The 16,176-nt window shown below is 40.7% G+C and overlaps 1 protein-coding gene across 1 annotated transcript in view; it reads right to left on the minus strand.

Moving 5' to 3' along the window:
* LOC120019189 (neurexin-3b) overlaps positions 1 to 16,176 on the minus strand; it is a 520,460-nt gene that overhangs the window by 419,164 nt on the left and 85,120 nt on the right. The window contains exons 6-12 of the mRNA XM_038962500.1: positions 15,757 to 15,783; positions 14,196 to 14,315; positions 13,705 to 13,817; positions 13,138 to 13,406; positions 10,994 to 11,184; positions 10,292 to 10,465; positions 6,355 to 6,474 (exon numbers count right to left, since the gene is read on the minus strand). Of these exons, the coding sequence (XP_038818428.1) occupies positions 6,355 to 6,474; positions 10,292 to 10,465; positions 10,994 to 11,184; positions 13,138 to 13,406; positions 13,705 to 13,817; positions 14,196 to 14,315; positions 15,757 to 15,783 (1,014 nt within the window). The remainder of the gene's footprint in view (positions 1 to 6,354; positions 6,475 to 10,291; positions 10,466 to 10,993; positions 11,185 to 13,137; positions 13,407 to 13,704; positions 13,818 to 14,195; positions 14,316 to 15,756; positions 15,784 to 16,176) is intronic.

Genomic DNA, 16,176 nt, shown 5'->3' on the forward strand with positions numbered 1-16,176 from the left:
TTTCTTATCGTCCTAGCCCGGGTATCCTGGAAGGATATTGACCTCATCCCGTCAGTAGAGGATGCCTGGTTATTCTTTAAAAGTGCCTTCCTCACCATCTTAAATAAGCATGCCATATTCAATTTTTTTTTAACCAGGAACAGATATAGCCCTTGGTTCTCCCCAGACCTGACTGCCCTTGACCAACACAAAAACATCCGGTGGCGTTCTGCATTAGCATCGAATAGCCCCTGTGATATGCAACTTTTCAGGAAGTTAGGAACCAATATACACAGGCAGTTAGGAAAGCTAAGGCTTGCTTTTTCAAGCAGAAATGTGCATCCTGTAGCACAAACTCAAAAACCTTCTGGGACACTGTAAAGACCATGGAGAATAAGAGCACCTCCTCCCAGCTGCCCACTGCACTGAGGCTAGGAAACACTGTCACCACCAATAAATCCACTGTAATTGAGAATTTCAATAAGCATTTTTCTACGGCTGGCCATGCTTTCCACCTGGCTACCCCACCCCGATCAACAGCCCTGTACCCCCCACAGCAACTCGCCCAAGTCTCCCCCATTTCTCCTTCACCCAAATCCAGATAGATAATGTTCTGAAAGAGCTGAAAAATCTGGACCCCTACAAATCAGCAGGGCTAGACAATCTGGACCCCTACAAATCAGCAGGGCTAGACAATCTGGACCCTCTCTTTCTAAAAGTATCTGCTGAAATTGTTGCTTCCCCTATTACTAGCCTGTTCAACCTCTCTTTCATCTGAGATTCCCAAAGATTGGAAAGCTGCCGCGGTCATCCCCCTCTTCAAAGGAGGAGACAATCTAGACCCAAACTGCTACAGACCAATATCTATCCTACCCTGCCATGCTAAGGTCTTCGAAAGCCAAGTTAACCTGATGAGGATAGAGGGCGCTATTTACACTTCGGGGGAAAAACGTGCCCAATTTAAACGGCCTCGTACTCTATTCTTGCTCGTACAATATGCATATTATTATTACTATTGGATAGAAAACACTCAGTAGTTTCTAAAACCGTTTGAATTTTGTCTGTGAGTAAAACAGAACTCATTTGGCAGCACACTTTCTGACCAGGAAGTGGAAAGTCTGAAAATTATGCTCTGTTCAAGGGCCTGCCTATAAATGGGCATGACACGTATGAGTATACATGCACGTCATACACCTTCCCCAGGATGTCAAGATGCAGTGAGAGAAGAAATGGAGTGAATATCTTGGTCTGAGATGGAATACGTCCTCTTGGAATGACGTGTCACCCATTTTATGTTTTCAGGAAGGCGCGAAGTTGGTCCTGGATTTGCCATCGGAATAGCTGTCGTTATAGGCGATTACTATCTCCGGCTTTGATTTTATTTGATACATGTGACCATATCATCGTAAAGTATGTTTTTTCAATATAGTTTTATTAGATTTTTGAAATTTATTCGGGACGTTAGGCGTGTTGCGTTGTGTGCCTTTGTTCAGAAAGGAGAGCTTCGAGCCACTTGGCCAGTGTGCTGGCTAATTCAAGAGGGAAAAACGATGTTCTAAATCCAAACAACGACTGTTCTGGACAAAGGACCCCTTGTCCAACATTCTGATGGAAGATCACCAAAAGTAAGAAACATTTTATGATGCTATTTCATATATCTGTCGAACTGTATACTAGTAGTTTTGCGCCCCGGTTTTGGCCACTCTCTCGCTATAACATAAGCCTTATGTCGTAATGAAGATATTTTTAGAATTCTAACACTGCGATCGCATTAAGAACTAATGGATCTATCATTTCCTATACAACATGTATTTTTTTGTAATGTTTATGAATAGCTATTTGGTCAGAATAGGTGAGAGTCTAATAGAAATATCCGCACATTCTGGGAAAAAGAAGCTACATTAGCATAATGGATAACCACTGATTTCAGCTCTAAATATGCACATTTTCGAACAAAACATAAGTGTACGTATAACCTGATGTTATAGGACTGTCATCTGAGGAAGGTTTATGAAGGTTAGTGAAAATTCGCTAACGCTAACGTGCCTATTGCTATCGCTAACGTGCCTTGATGAATGAATGCGGTTGTGTGTAGGCTATTGTAGTAAGCTAATATAATGCTATATTGTGTTTTCACTGTAAAACACTTAAAAAATCTGAAATATTGGCTGGATTCACAAGATGCTTGTCTTTCATTTCTGTACACGATGCATTTTTCAGAAATGTTTTATGATGAGTATTTAGGTATTCCACGTTGGTCTCTATAATTACTCTGGCTGCTTCGGTGCTATTTTTGACGGTAGCTGTGATGGTAGCTGCAATGTAAAACTGATTTATACCTCAAATATGCAAATTTTTCGAACAAAACATAGATTTATTGTGTAACATGTTATAAGACTGTCATCTGATGAAGTTGTTTCTTGGTTAGTTTGGTTGGTTCTTGGTTAGTTAGGTTGGCTTTGTGCATGCTACCTGTGCTGTGAAAAATGTCTGTCCTTCTTTGTATTTGGTGGTGAGCTAACATAAATATACGTGCTGTTTTCGCTGTAAAACATTTAAAAAATCGGACATGTTGACTGGATTCACAAGATGTGTATCTTTCATTTGCTGTATTGGACTTGTTAATGTGTGAAAGTTAAATATTTCTAAAAAATATTTTTTGAATTTCGCGCTCTGCCTTTTCAGTGGAATGTGGGAGGAGTTCCGCTAGCGGAACGCTGGTGCTAGACAGGTTAACTTCTCTAGGGTAGGGGGCAGCATTTGGGAATTTTGGATGAAAAGCATGCCCAAATTAAACTGCCAGCTACTCATCCCCAGAAGATAAGATATGCATATTATTAGTAATATAGAAAACACTCTGACGTTTCTAAAACTGTTTGAATCATGTCTGTGAGTATAACATAACTTATTTAGCAGGCGAAACCTCGAGGACAAACCATTCAGATAAAAAAAAAATTGAGATCACTCTCTTTTCAATGAACTTTCATTGGGAAACCAGATTTCTAAGGGACCTGCTTGCAGGTCCTACCGCTTCCACTGGATGTCAACAGTCTTGAGAAATTGGTTGAGGTTATTCCTTTGTGTAATGAAGAAGTACGGCCATCTTGAACGAGAGTCACTCAAGGTGTCCTGTTAGATAGAAGCGCGTGACCAGAAAGCGAGCTATAGTTGGTTTTAATCCTGTTTTGAACACAGATCATCCCGTCTTCAATTTTATCGATTATTAACGGTAAAAAATACCTAAAGTTGTATTACAAAAGTAGTTTGACATTTTTTGGCAAAGTTTACAGGTAACCTTTGAGATATTTTGTAGTCACGTTTGAGCAAGTTGGAACCGGTGTTTTTCTGGATCAAACGCGCCAAATAAATGGACATTTTGGATATACGTATATCGACAGAATTAATCGAACAAAAGGACCATTTGTGATGTTTGTGGGACATATTGGAGTGTCAACAACAGAAGCTCGTCAAAGGTAAAGCATAAATTATATTTTTATTTCTGCGTCTTGTGTCGCGCCTGCAGGGTTGAAATATGCTTATCTCTCTTTGTTTACAAATGGTGCTATCCTCAGATAATAGCATCGTTTGCTTTCGCCAAAAAGCCTATTTGAATTCTGACATGTTGGCTGGATTCACAACCAGTGTAGCTTTAATTTGGTTTCTTTCATGTGTGATTTAATGAAAGTTTGATTTTTATAGTAATTTTTATAGTAATTCATTTGAATTTGGCGTTCTGCATTTTCTCTGGCTTTTTGCCAAGTGAGACAGTAGCGTCCCGCCTAAACTCAGATTTTTGGATATAAATATGAACTTTACCGAAAAAAACATACATGTATTGTGTAACATGAAGTCCTATGAGTGTCATCTGATGAAGATCATCAAAGGTTAGTGATTAATTTTATCTCTATTTCTCCTTTTTGTGACTCCTCTCTTTGGCTGGAAAAATGGCTGTCTTTTTCTGTGACTTGGCTCATACCTAACATAATCGTTTGGTGTGCTTTCGTCGTAAAACCTTTTTGAAATCGGACACTTTGGCTGGATTTACAACAAGTGTATCTTTAAAATGGTGTAAAATACTTGTATGTTTGAGGAATTTAAATTATGGGATTTCTGTTGTTTTGAATTTGGCGCCCGGCAGTTTCACTGGCTGTTGACGAGGTGGGACGCTACCGTCCCACATACCGTAGAGAAGTTAACAAACAGATTACCGACCATTTCGAATCCTACCGTACCTTCTCCGCTATGCAATCTGGTTTCAGAGCTGGTCATGGGTGCACCTCAGCCACGCTCAAGGTCCTAAATTATATCATAACTGGCATCGATAAGAGACATTACTGTGCAGCCGTATTCATCGACCTGGCCAAAGCTTTCGACTCTGTCAATCACTGTATTTTTATCGGCAGACTCAACAGCCTTGGTTTCTCAAAAGACTGCCTCGCCTGGTTCACCCACTACTTCTCAGACAGAGTTCAGTGTGTCAAATCGGAGGGCCTGTTGTCCGGACCTCTGACAGTCTCCATGGGGGTGCCACAGGGTTAAATTCTCGGGCTGACTTTCTTCTCTGTATACATCAATGATGTCGCTCTTGCTGCTGGTGATTCTCTGATCCACCTCTACGCAGACGACACCATTCTGTATGCCTTTGGCCCTTCTTTGGACACTGTGTTAACTAACCTCCAGACGAGCTTCAATGCCATACAACTCTCCTTCCGTGGCCTCCAACTGCTCTTAAATACAAGTAAAACTAATTTCATGCTCTTCAACCGATCGCTGCCCACACATGCCCGCCCGTCGAGCGTCACTACTCTGGACGGTTCTGACTTAGAATATGTGGATAACTACAAATACCTAGGTGTCTGGTTAAACTGTAAACTCTCCTTCCAGACTCACATTAAGCATCTCCAATCCAAAATTAATTCTAGAATCGGCTTCCTATTTCGCAACAAAGCATCCTTCACTCATAATGCCAAAAATACCCTCGTAAAACTGACCATCCCACCGATCCTCAACATCGGCGATGTCATTTACAAAATAACCTCCAACACTCTACTCAACAAATTGGATACAGTCTATCACAGTGCCATCGGTTTTGTCACCAAAGCCCCATATACCCACCACTGCAACCTGTATGCTCTCGTTGGCTGGCCCTCGCTCCATACTCGTCGCCAAACCCACTGGCTCCAGGTCATCTACAAGTCATTGCTAGGTAAAGCCCCGCCTTATCTCAGCTCACTGGTCACCATAGCAGCACCTACCCGTAGCACGCGCTCCAGCAGGTATATCTCACTGGTCACCCCCAAAGCCAATTCTTACTTTGGCCGCCTTTCCTTCCAGTTCTCTGCTGCCAATGACTGGAACGAACTCCAAAAATCCCTGAAGCTGGAGACTCATATCTCCCTCACTAGCTTTAAGCACCAGCTGTCAGAGCAGCTCACAGATCACTGCACCTGTACATAGCCCATCTGTAAATAGCCCATCTGTAAATAGCCCATCCAACTACCTCATCCCCATACTGTATTTATTTATGTATCTTGCTCCTTTGCACCCCAGTATCTCTACTTGCACATTCATCTTCTGCACATCTACCATTCCAGTGTTTAATTGCCATATTGTAATTACTTCGCCACCCTGGCCTATTTATTGCCTTACCTCCCTTATCTTACCTCATTTGCACTGTATATAGACTATTTCTACAGTATTATTGACTGTACGTTTGTTTATTCCATGTGTAACTCTGTGTTGTATGTGTCGAACTGCGTTGCTTTATCTTGGCCAGGTCGCAGTTGTAAATGAGAACTTGTTCTCAACTAGCCTATAAAGGTGAAATAAATATTAAATGAGTTGTGCCCCGAGCAGAGCGGCCCCTCCATTACACTGTCTAATTAAAGACACTGCAAATTGAAGAGCAGAGTCCCCATCGTCACGGGGATAAGAGCCACACACACATTCGAGAAAGCTATGTAGGGCGTTTATGCAATGCCTGCTGGGGCAGATCCACAAGTTTCACATATCAGTCACACACTCAACGCAACTCTTGAGTTCCTAAAGCCCTGAGACTCCGTGACCACACAACAACAAAGTGTGACACTCAGAACCGTTTCAACCCGTTGTGTACTGTGTATCTCTATGTTACGGAGATAGTAGAATATACTGTATGCATTGGAAACAGAGTCAGAATAACAGCTGTGATCATGCAGATAATCAATGTGCCCCTGAGGACTCACGGTAGTTGCACTGCGTCCATCAGTGTAGCTGGTCACGGGGAAGCTGCAGGTGTGTGTGTCTCTGTCTGTGTGTGCGTGCGTGTGTGTGTATGAGAGTTGACCGTCTTCGCATCGGTCTACATATGTATAGTTAAAGTTAAACGGTACTCACGGTCGTTGCACTGTGTCCCTGTGTAAGAGGTCATTGTGCAGTCGCAGGTAAAGTTCTCCCACTGTTGAATACACACGCCCATGTTGGTACAGGAGTCCTCCTGACAGGTGGTGCTGGGTCCTGTTGGAACAGACAGGGTGTAAAGGGGTGGAGTAACCACAGGGGGGGTCGGTACTGAGCCCCATCATTGGAGGTACCATGCAGTAGTGCACTTTGTGTGGGAGGGGAATTGGGGGCATGCGTGCCATATCAATCCAACAGGAAGTCTCAATGTTTGGAGACAGAAAAACAGCATTCCCTCTGTGTTTTAACACTACATAAGAACCATTATGAACAGTCACAAACAAATGGGACAAAAACAGGATGTTTTTCACATGTGGCTTACAAAGACAGATACTGTACAAGAGTCACAGAAAGAAAGAACATTTGCCCAACGTCCCCAAAAAAACTGAATATTAGAAGTACAATAAAGTGACTATAGATGTACAACTATAGACTTAAAACACTATACATTTACGAGACTATAGATTTACGACACTATAGCTTTACAATACTATAGATTTACAATACTATAGATTTAAAACACTTTAGACTTACACCACCATAGATTTACAACACTATATATTTACAACACTATATATTTACAACACTATAGATTTACAATACTATAGATTTACAATACTATATATTTACAATACTATAGGTTTACAACTTTAGAATTTTACGACACTATAGATTTACGACACTATAGATTTACAACAGTATACATTTACAACACTATAGATATTTGACACTATAGGTTTAAGATACTACAGATTTACAACACCATAGCTTTACAACTGTAGATTTACAATACTATATATTTACTATACTATAGATTTAGAATTATAGATTTACCACACTATATATGTACAATACTCTATATTTACAATAATATAGATTTACAATGCTATAGATTTACAATACTATATATTTACAATACTATAGATTTACAATACCCTAGATATACAATACTATATATTTACGACACTATAGATTTACAATACTATAGATTTGCAACACTATAGATTTACAATACCCTAGATATACAATACTATATATTTACGACACTATAGATTTACAATACTATAGATTTGCAACACTATAGACTTACAACAATATACATCTACAACATTGTACATGTATAATACTATAGACGTACAATGCTATAGATTTCCAATACTACATATTTACAATACTATAGATTTACAATACTATATATTTACGACACCGTTTATGTACAATACTATAGATTTTTGACACTATAGACATACGACACCACAGATGTACAATACTATATATTTTTTACACTATAGACATACGACACTATAGATTTACACCACTATAGATTTCCAACCCTATAGACTTACAAACCTATAGATTTACAACACTACATATTTGCAACACTATAGAACTGCAACCCTATAGACTTTACAAACCTATAGATTTACAACACTACATATTTGCAACACTTTAGATTTACAACACTATAGAATTGCAACACATATAGTTCAGAACAAGAACAGTAAACAAGAACAAATGAAGACTTTAGAGTGTGCAGTACAGTAGTGCATATTCCTGAGTATGCACTCCATTGAGACAGTTTGATGGGGTATACAATATGCAAGTGACATGGCAAGGGACCTTGTCGTTTTGGAATTTTGGTGGGTTTTTGAATGGTATTCAATGGTCAAAAACGTAAAGCGATAGTCTTCAGCGCAAACACGTAATGAGAGGCATCTGGCAAATTCATCCACAAGCACTAATATAGTTTCCTATTTGCCTTCTTGAACCGTGTTTTCATGAATTAGACGATACTGCATAATCGTCAAGCCCATTCAAAAGGCCGAGGACATAAACACGGACGTATGATGTGTCACTTGCACAAGGCATTCAGATGTCAACCTGGATGTGTGTTTTCCATTCTCCAACCAACCACCACCACACATATCTCACACTTCTGAATACTTTTCTAAGAGGGAATGTAGACAAGAACTGTGCATTATATGTACATAGTCAATCCGTCTGGATTAAACAAATAACATACAAAACCTTATCAAAAACCTCCAAAGAGAAAAGATTTAAAGAAAAACTAAGTGAAAAGATACAAGAAACATAAACAACTGCAAATAAACAGTTGTTTAAGTGCAATAGTCTTGTGCAAGATGATATGTGAGACAAGAGAATAACTTGGAGGTGGAACAGGAAAAGGAGAACTCTAGTTGCTGGCTGAAAGTGCCTTTACTGTGTAATGAAGAGCGGTGGTATTCAGGCACCACGATCCTGACTGTATTGGAGAGGACTCGCTCTCTGAAACAGCACTTCCTCTTCTCACCAGAGAAAGGAAGGAAGGAGTGTGACAGGGTTGAGAGAAAGAGATAAAGAGAGGCTGAGAGAGAGAGAGCGAGAGAGAGAGACTGAGAGATGGTTGACTAGCAGCACTCTGAAGCTGTTGAAGCTATACTATACTTTTCTGTACATCTCAACTTTTCCTAATGAAATACATGAATTTGCTATACGGAGACAGGTAGACATCAATCACGGCTGGTAAGACAACGTAGTAACAGTACTACATGAAGCCCTGGGCCTGGAAACGGATCTCATGTTTTATGGATGGGCTTCTCTGTGGATGGGTTGAATTTATCGTTTTTCACATTCTCCTCGATTTATCTCTTTCCCTGACAATCTCTCTGTCTCTACCTCTCGGCCTCTCATCCTCTCGGCCTCTCAGCCTCTCACTATCACTCAATCTTATAACAATTTCTCTCTTTCTTTCTCCCTCAATCTATTTCGCTCCCTCTACAGCTTTTCGCATTCATGCTTCCTCTTAAGGCTCTCTTTTATCTCTTCTTTCTGTTCCTTCTGTTTCTCCAACATTTCTCCTGACAATTTCAGAGAGTGAGCCTTCCTCTCCAGCAGTGGGACATGGTCGGCATGGCTACACCCAAGATGCATTGCACACAGCATTCTGTCTGTTCAGCCGCGCCTCAGAGAAGCGGTCAGAGTGAAACCTTCTACCTTGCAGGTCGGCTTTGGTGAAATCAACTTTGTTAGCGCCGAAACACAACAAACAGAACAGGAAGAAGCGGAAAAAGTTAGTGTTAGTGAGGAAGCACAAGGTTAGTGTTCAGAGCCGTTCAGGTATTGTAGAGTTACAGCTGTAGGATCTTAATTTGATCACTCTTTTGTTGCTGAGAATTTTCATGCGGGATACAAGGTTATACACGGTTATATTAATTAACAGTATTCCACTTTTCATGTAGCCTCATTTTGACCAGCTAATAGCCTAACCACCAATCAAGCAACATTTTGGACGAAACATTCAAATCCAGTTGCTGCAGAATTATGTTGTTGCGACAATACAGGTCAAATTAAGATCCTACATATGTACAGGTAATTATAGTGTTGGTGAAGGGAAGTACTTCAGGTTATGTTTAGTGGTTAATTATTGTTCATGTGTTAGATTACAGTAAAAGGGATCAGATGGATAGACAGAGGTGTGTGTTGTAGGAATGTCATGTGACAGAACGCTGTCTCTATGTTCATATACTGATAGTTTGCCACCACCCAGTGGTGGAATGCAGAGTAATATTTTGCACCACCTACTGGTGGAATGAAGTAATGGTTTGGCAACACCTAGTGGAGGAAGGCAGTGTACTGACTAGACAAGTACATGATGCACTAGTCTTTGATCCCAGTATACCATTTAGATTATTTCAGGTTGTGACCCTGAGTGGCCATAAATTAACTAGGCTGAAGGTGTGAGTGAGCAAGGAACGTACCATAGCCATGAGTAGAAGACACAGATCTAGTCATATAGGGTGCTGGGGTCAATTTGGAACTGGATGCATAATATATGTGCTCCTAAGTCAAAGAGGTCATAGGTCAGGGGTCGTACCTTCACAGCCGCGTTCGATCTGTCCGGAGCGGAACAGGGCATCATTGATGAGGTCAGGCAGACGGCCGTTGAGATCGACAGATGCCAGACAGCCCTGGAAACCCTCCCTAGAGACAACCAGCTTAGGAAGGTTCTGATACATGTTGGGCCCCAGACCTGCCACAAACAGATCACCTGGGGGGAGGGGGGATGATCAAATAAAGGATGTAGTCAGAGAGTGTGTCAACAACATTTACGTGATGGCAGGATAATCTAGTCATGATTATAATGCCTTTACTTAGTCAAATAAGCAAATATTGTCTGTCAAACTGAGTAGTTCCAATATTCAGACTAGCGTCCCATTTAGAATAAAATGGTAGTTTGCTAGTAGGAACATTGCAATGTAGCAACTGTTTTGCCCATGTTTATGTCTCTGTGATGGAAGGATATAGAGGCTTCCGTGACTGTCTGCTCTATAATACCATATCATTAGAATGACTGCAATTACTGTAATCAAATCTAAATGTTATTTATGACATGTGCCGAATACAACAGGTGTAGACCTTACTGTGAAATGCTTACATACAAGCCCTTAACCAACAGTGCAGTTCAAGAAATAGTTAATGAAATATTTACTAAATAAACTAAAGTTTAAAAAAAATCGAATCAAATCAAAAAGTAACACAGAACTGTATTTCTGTGTTCGCTGCTTGGTCCTCCTACCTTTGAGGTCTAGGTTCTTGGCTCCGTTGATGTTCTGTGTGACAGACTTGGCATCCACCTTCAGTGTGTGTGTGTTGGTGGCGTCCCTAGTGATGACCACATTGTGCCACTGGTTGTCATTCAGAGCTCTCTCATTGTTCCCCTTCAGTAGACTGGGCCCGTTCCCCAGATCAAACACATAGTGGACAAACCTAAGATGGAGACCAATGTTTTATTACAATACAGCTGGGGGACCATTCAACAGTACACAGTGGACACACCTAGGATGGAGACCAAGATTTTAATACAGCTGAGGGAGCATTCAACAGTACACAGTGGAAAAACCTAGGATGGGGACCAAGGTTTTAATACAGCTGGGGGAGCATTTAACAGTACACAGTGGACAAACCTAGGATGGGGACCAAGGTTTTAATACAGCTGAGGGAGCATTCAACAGTACACAGTGGACAAACCTAGGATGGGGACAAAGATTTTAATACAGCTGGGGGAGCATTTAACAGTACACAGTGGACAAACCTAGGATGGGGACCAAGGTTTTAATACAGCTGGGGGAGCATTCAACAGTACACAGTGGACAAACCTAGGATGGGGACCAAGGTTTTAATACAGCTGGGGGAGCATTCAACAGTACACAGTGGACAAACCTAGGATGGGGACCAAGGTTTTAATACAGCTGGGGGAGCATTCAACAGTACACAGTGGACAAACCTAGGATGGGGACCAAGGTTTTAATACAGCTGGGGGAGCATTCAACACAGGTATCTATCTCTCTTCATGACTGTACTTGTTGTAACCTGCAAGTTACTCTGAATAAATACACTACTTCTAAACTAGGAGACAAGGAAACAGGGATGCACACTATAGTACTTTTAAGTGCACTTCCCCCTAAGTGCACACTTATCCTCCACTTTACTTTTGGCCCCGTGTAGCTCAGTTGGTAGAGCATGGCGCTTGCAACGCCAGGGTTGTGGGTTCGATTCCCACGGGGGGCCAGTACAAAAAAGTATGAATGTATGTACTTGTAAGTCGCTCTGGATAAGAGCGTCTGCTAAATGACTTAAATGTAAATGAGACACATTTCAGACCTGTGTGTCCATTAGTGTACCTACTAGACTAGAGAGTAGAAGTGGATTCAGTTGAAGTGGGTGAGTGTAGGGGATATTACTCAGATGTAGTGCCGACTACATTGAAGTGGGGGAGTGTGGGTGTGGCACAGTCATTGGAGATGATATGAGGAACACTATGAAAGTTAGAGCTCTCCTTCTCCTCTTACCGCCAATCAATATACTTCTTAAAATGTGGCTAAAACGACCGGCACAAGTCTATATAATTGACCCATTATCAAGTTATTCTGAAGGATGACCTTTGCCTCAGAATATCTTGCCTAGTCTTTTGGCATTTCTCACAACTTGGTAGTGAATATTTTGTTACTTGGACTATTTGAGTTTTATCACACCAACTAAAGACAGTGAACCAACAAGGCCAGGTGAAGTCCATTATCTGACTCTCTTTAAAGGCCTATCTGAATATCAAATCATTTTTTGGTAACAATTAAGTAGCTTACTGTAATAGTTATCAATACAAATTGTCAAAAAGCAACAAATATAGTTTTTGTAGTACAAATAAATTATAATTCTCATTTGTCTGGGAGTGGTCTGAGTGAGGGAGCAAATTGGAGGCACTTAATTGGAGGGATATCTTAAATGGCAGAAAGGTTTGGAACTCTCTTTGTTATTGGTCTATTTATACAGCCTAGTGATGTCACCAGGCATGTCAAAACTCTGTCTATGCATAACCTGGGGTTTATTCATTCCAGAAACCGTTTACCACTGAAGAACCAAAACGGAAGTAAACGGAGCAAAACGGACAAATTCAGGTAGGTGCCTTCCTGTTTCGTTTGCTTCCGTTTCAGAAACGTTTTGCAGCATATTCGTCAGAATGAGTACACCCCTGCTGATTGAAGGTCCTGTGTAGATTGTATTTTTATCCATCAGGAAATAACACTGATCACATTTTCTTCACAAACAGTTTCATCAGCTATTGAACAATATGATACAAATCAAAAGGGGACAGTACTATGATGACACTGGGCCTTTAATTACATGACTAAATATAGTTCAATAAGGCTATTCTAAGTGACTCACCCTTTGACCAGCTCCACAGCAATGAAGTCGTTCCCGTCTCCACTGTTGAACAGTATGAATCCGTCAGGCGATGTGGTCTTGAACTGGAAGAACAGGTGCATGGTGGTGTAGGCCTGCAGGGTGGCCAGGCCCAGGTAGCTGCCCTTGGACTTGAAGGTCACCGGGTCAGCAATGATGGAGCGCATGCCAAAGCGGGCGTTGAGCTCACAGAAGTCAATGTCTCCATTCTTACACATGTCAATGTAGAACATACCGTTGAACTTCAGGCCCTAGGGGTTAGAGGTTAGAGGTCAGAGGTCCGAGTTGGTTTTTCAGTATGATCATGGCGTTTGGTATCACGATAACTTAGTGAAGAAACTAATATTATGATAACTGCTTTTATCAACTGAAGAACAGTAGTATTGCACCACTTTGATTAGCCTCTACGGTTAGGGAATAATAGCCAATCAGAGGCTGTAATCTGGTCTGGCTATGATCCCCTCCTTCCCGTGCAGGTCAGTACCTGGCAGATGCCAAATTATGATTTATGATTAAACACGTGCTCTTGCCAGTACATGCTGGTCCTACCTGCAGATGTCCAATGAAAGAGGAGGGGGAGGACGAGATGAAACGCTTCTCTGTCAGAATGCCTGTCTCCACATTATGGAACTCCAGACGGGTGTGGTCGCCTGCCATCTGGCCTGGAGAGAGAGAAGGGGACAGAGAGAGAGAGAGAGAGAAAGAGAAGGGGACAGAGAGAGAGAGAGAGTGAAAGATAGAGAAAGAGAAGGGGACAGAGAGAGAGAGAAAGAGAAAGAAAGAGAGTGAATGGGAGAGAGAGAGAATGAGAGAGAGGGAGAATGAGAGAATCAGAGAGAGAGAGAGAGAGAGAGAGAGAGAGAGAGAGAGAGAGAGAGAGAGAGAGAGCAAAAGAGAGAGAGAGAAACATGTAGGGGGGAAAAAAGGAGGGTCGAAGGGGTAAGGAGGACGGAGAAAGGTAGGATAGGAATTTCAAAGGATTTCACTTCTTTATTAGTAAAAAAATAGCAGATATATTCTCATCGCATCAGAACCAGTACCTTCAGATATGTCTTCATCGACTGTCAGTTTGAAGTTTTTACCGCGTCGGACCACTCTGACAGAGTGCCAGTCATTATCATTGAGCTTTTGGCCCGCATATAGAGTCTCTTGTCCCTTGCCTGAGAACGACCGTTAGTTAGTTCAGGGTTAGGGTTAGTCAACAACACAAACCAAACCTTTGTTTTCTCTGGGTGAGCTGAGTTTGTCTACCAGTAACCAATTTCTGTCGGACAGAAAATGAGAAAGTATTTTTGGGACACTGATTCTAGCTGGGGATCTCGCATGCGGGACACCAGGTTGGGTTTGCTTTCTGTGCATGTTCTGTTTACTTCGCCCACTCTAAAATCAAAGAGTTGGTTTGGCTTGCAACAAAAATAGAGGAGAAAAGACCTGAAGAGATAATACATTACAAAGATATATATTTGTACTTGATCACCTACCATCTCTTAAGACTCTAAATACAGTAAGTTAATAGCCACTGTTACTCTAAGATTCTAAATACAGTAAGATAATAACCACTGTTACTCTAATATTCTAAATACAGTAAGATAATAGCTGCTGTTACTCTAACACTAAAAATACAGCAAAATAATAACCGCTGTTACTCTAAGACTCTAAATACAGTAACATAATAACTGCTGTTACTCATAAAAGGGCTCAGATATTTTTTCAAGGAGCATGAGAAAGTACGTAGGCAGAAAGACAGAAATACAGGCAGAATCAAATGTGCCTACAGTATGGAGAATATTTCTTCAAAAACAAATTCCTCAACCACCCACAAGAGGGCGTGTCAAGCCCATGGTGTGCGACCACAGGGAGTTCAATGTTTATGTTTATATTTATGTTTATGTGTGTGTGTGTGTGTCTGTGCTTGGTTAATTACACACCATTACCTGCAGCCTCATTAGGTTTGGTGTGTAATCAGAGACATTGATCAGTATAATTAGAGTGAACGAGTGTGTCTGATCTGTCACTCAAACTGAGATCCACCGTCAAATAGAGCTGCAGCTGGGACACACTGTCAACCTCAGGTACACACGCACACACATACGCACAAACACAAAAGCACAAAGAACAATCTCAAATAGAAAACATCCTTTGCAAACATTATTCAGGGCGTAAACCAAGTCCTTCTCATTAACTCATTAATACACAAGGCCCTTGACTGCTGTCATGTTGTCATGACCAAACTCAAAGACCTCTTTATGAGTAAGAGCAGTATCACTAAATCTTTATAAGCCACACTACAATGTAACAAACATGTACCTTTAAAGAAAAATCTACATGTGAATTTCTGTAACATTTTTCAAGATGTATGTTTTTTTAACCAACCTTAAAAAGGTCCAGAAAAGTTGGCTAATTGAGTTGTTAACATATAGCTAATTATGTATAGAAACATCACACTTTAATCATAAGGTCTTTAATCTTAGCTGATCTATTATCAATGCAATTTCCTTATCACACTTCTGTACATTATCCTATCTATACAAATCATGTCAAAAATAATGATATCATATTCATTTAAAGAAGAATTCTCCATCAAGTGGAGTATAGACTTACTGGTGTTACAGTTTATCCTGACACAGTCTAGATAGGGGGGAAATAAGTGACAGATGAAATCGCATCCTTCAAGGTAAAAGCTGCTGACATCCAAGAACAGAAACTCCACCTTCCGGGGACGGTCGCATGACATCGGCGGCCATTTCAGATAGTTAGGGTAACTTGTGATGATGGTCAACACCAAACTGCCATTTTGGATCTATATCTTGTTTTAAGTTTGATCATTACATTTTATTTGATTTAACATCAGATAAGACTTTTATTGAATTGAAATACTTCTTGTCAATACTGAAAGTATATTTGTAGGTCTGAATAGATGCATAAAATATCTTACAAGACATAATGTTGTTTTCAAATTTCAACATGTGTTTTTATAGTTTAGGATTTTAAGCCTCTTTTTCAAAATGGCCGCTTGCAGTT

This window comes from Salvelinus namaycush, chromosome 24 (assembly GCF_016432855.1).
Source record: "Salvelinus namaycush isolate Seneca chromosome 24, SaNama_1.0, whole genome shotgun sequence".
Classification (NCBI taxonomy): domain Eukaryota; kingdom Metazoa; phylum Chordata; class Actinopteri; order Salmoniformes; family Salmonidae; genus Salvelinus; species Salvelinus namaycush.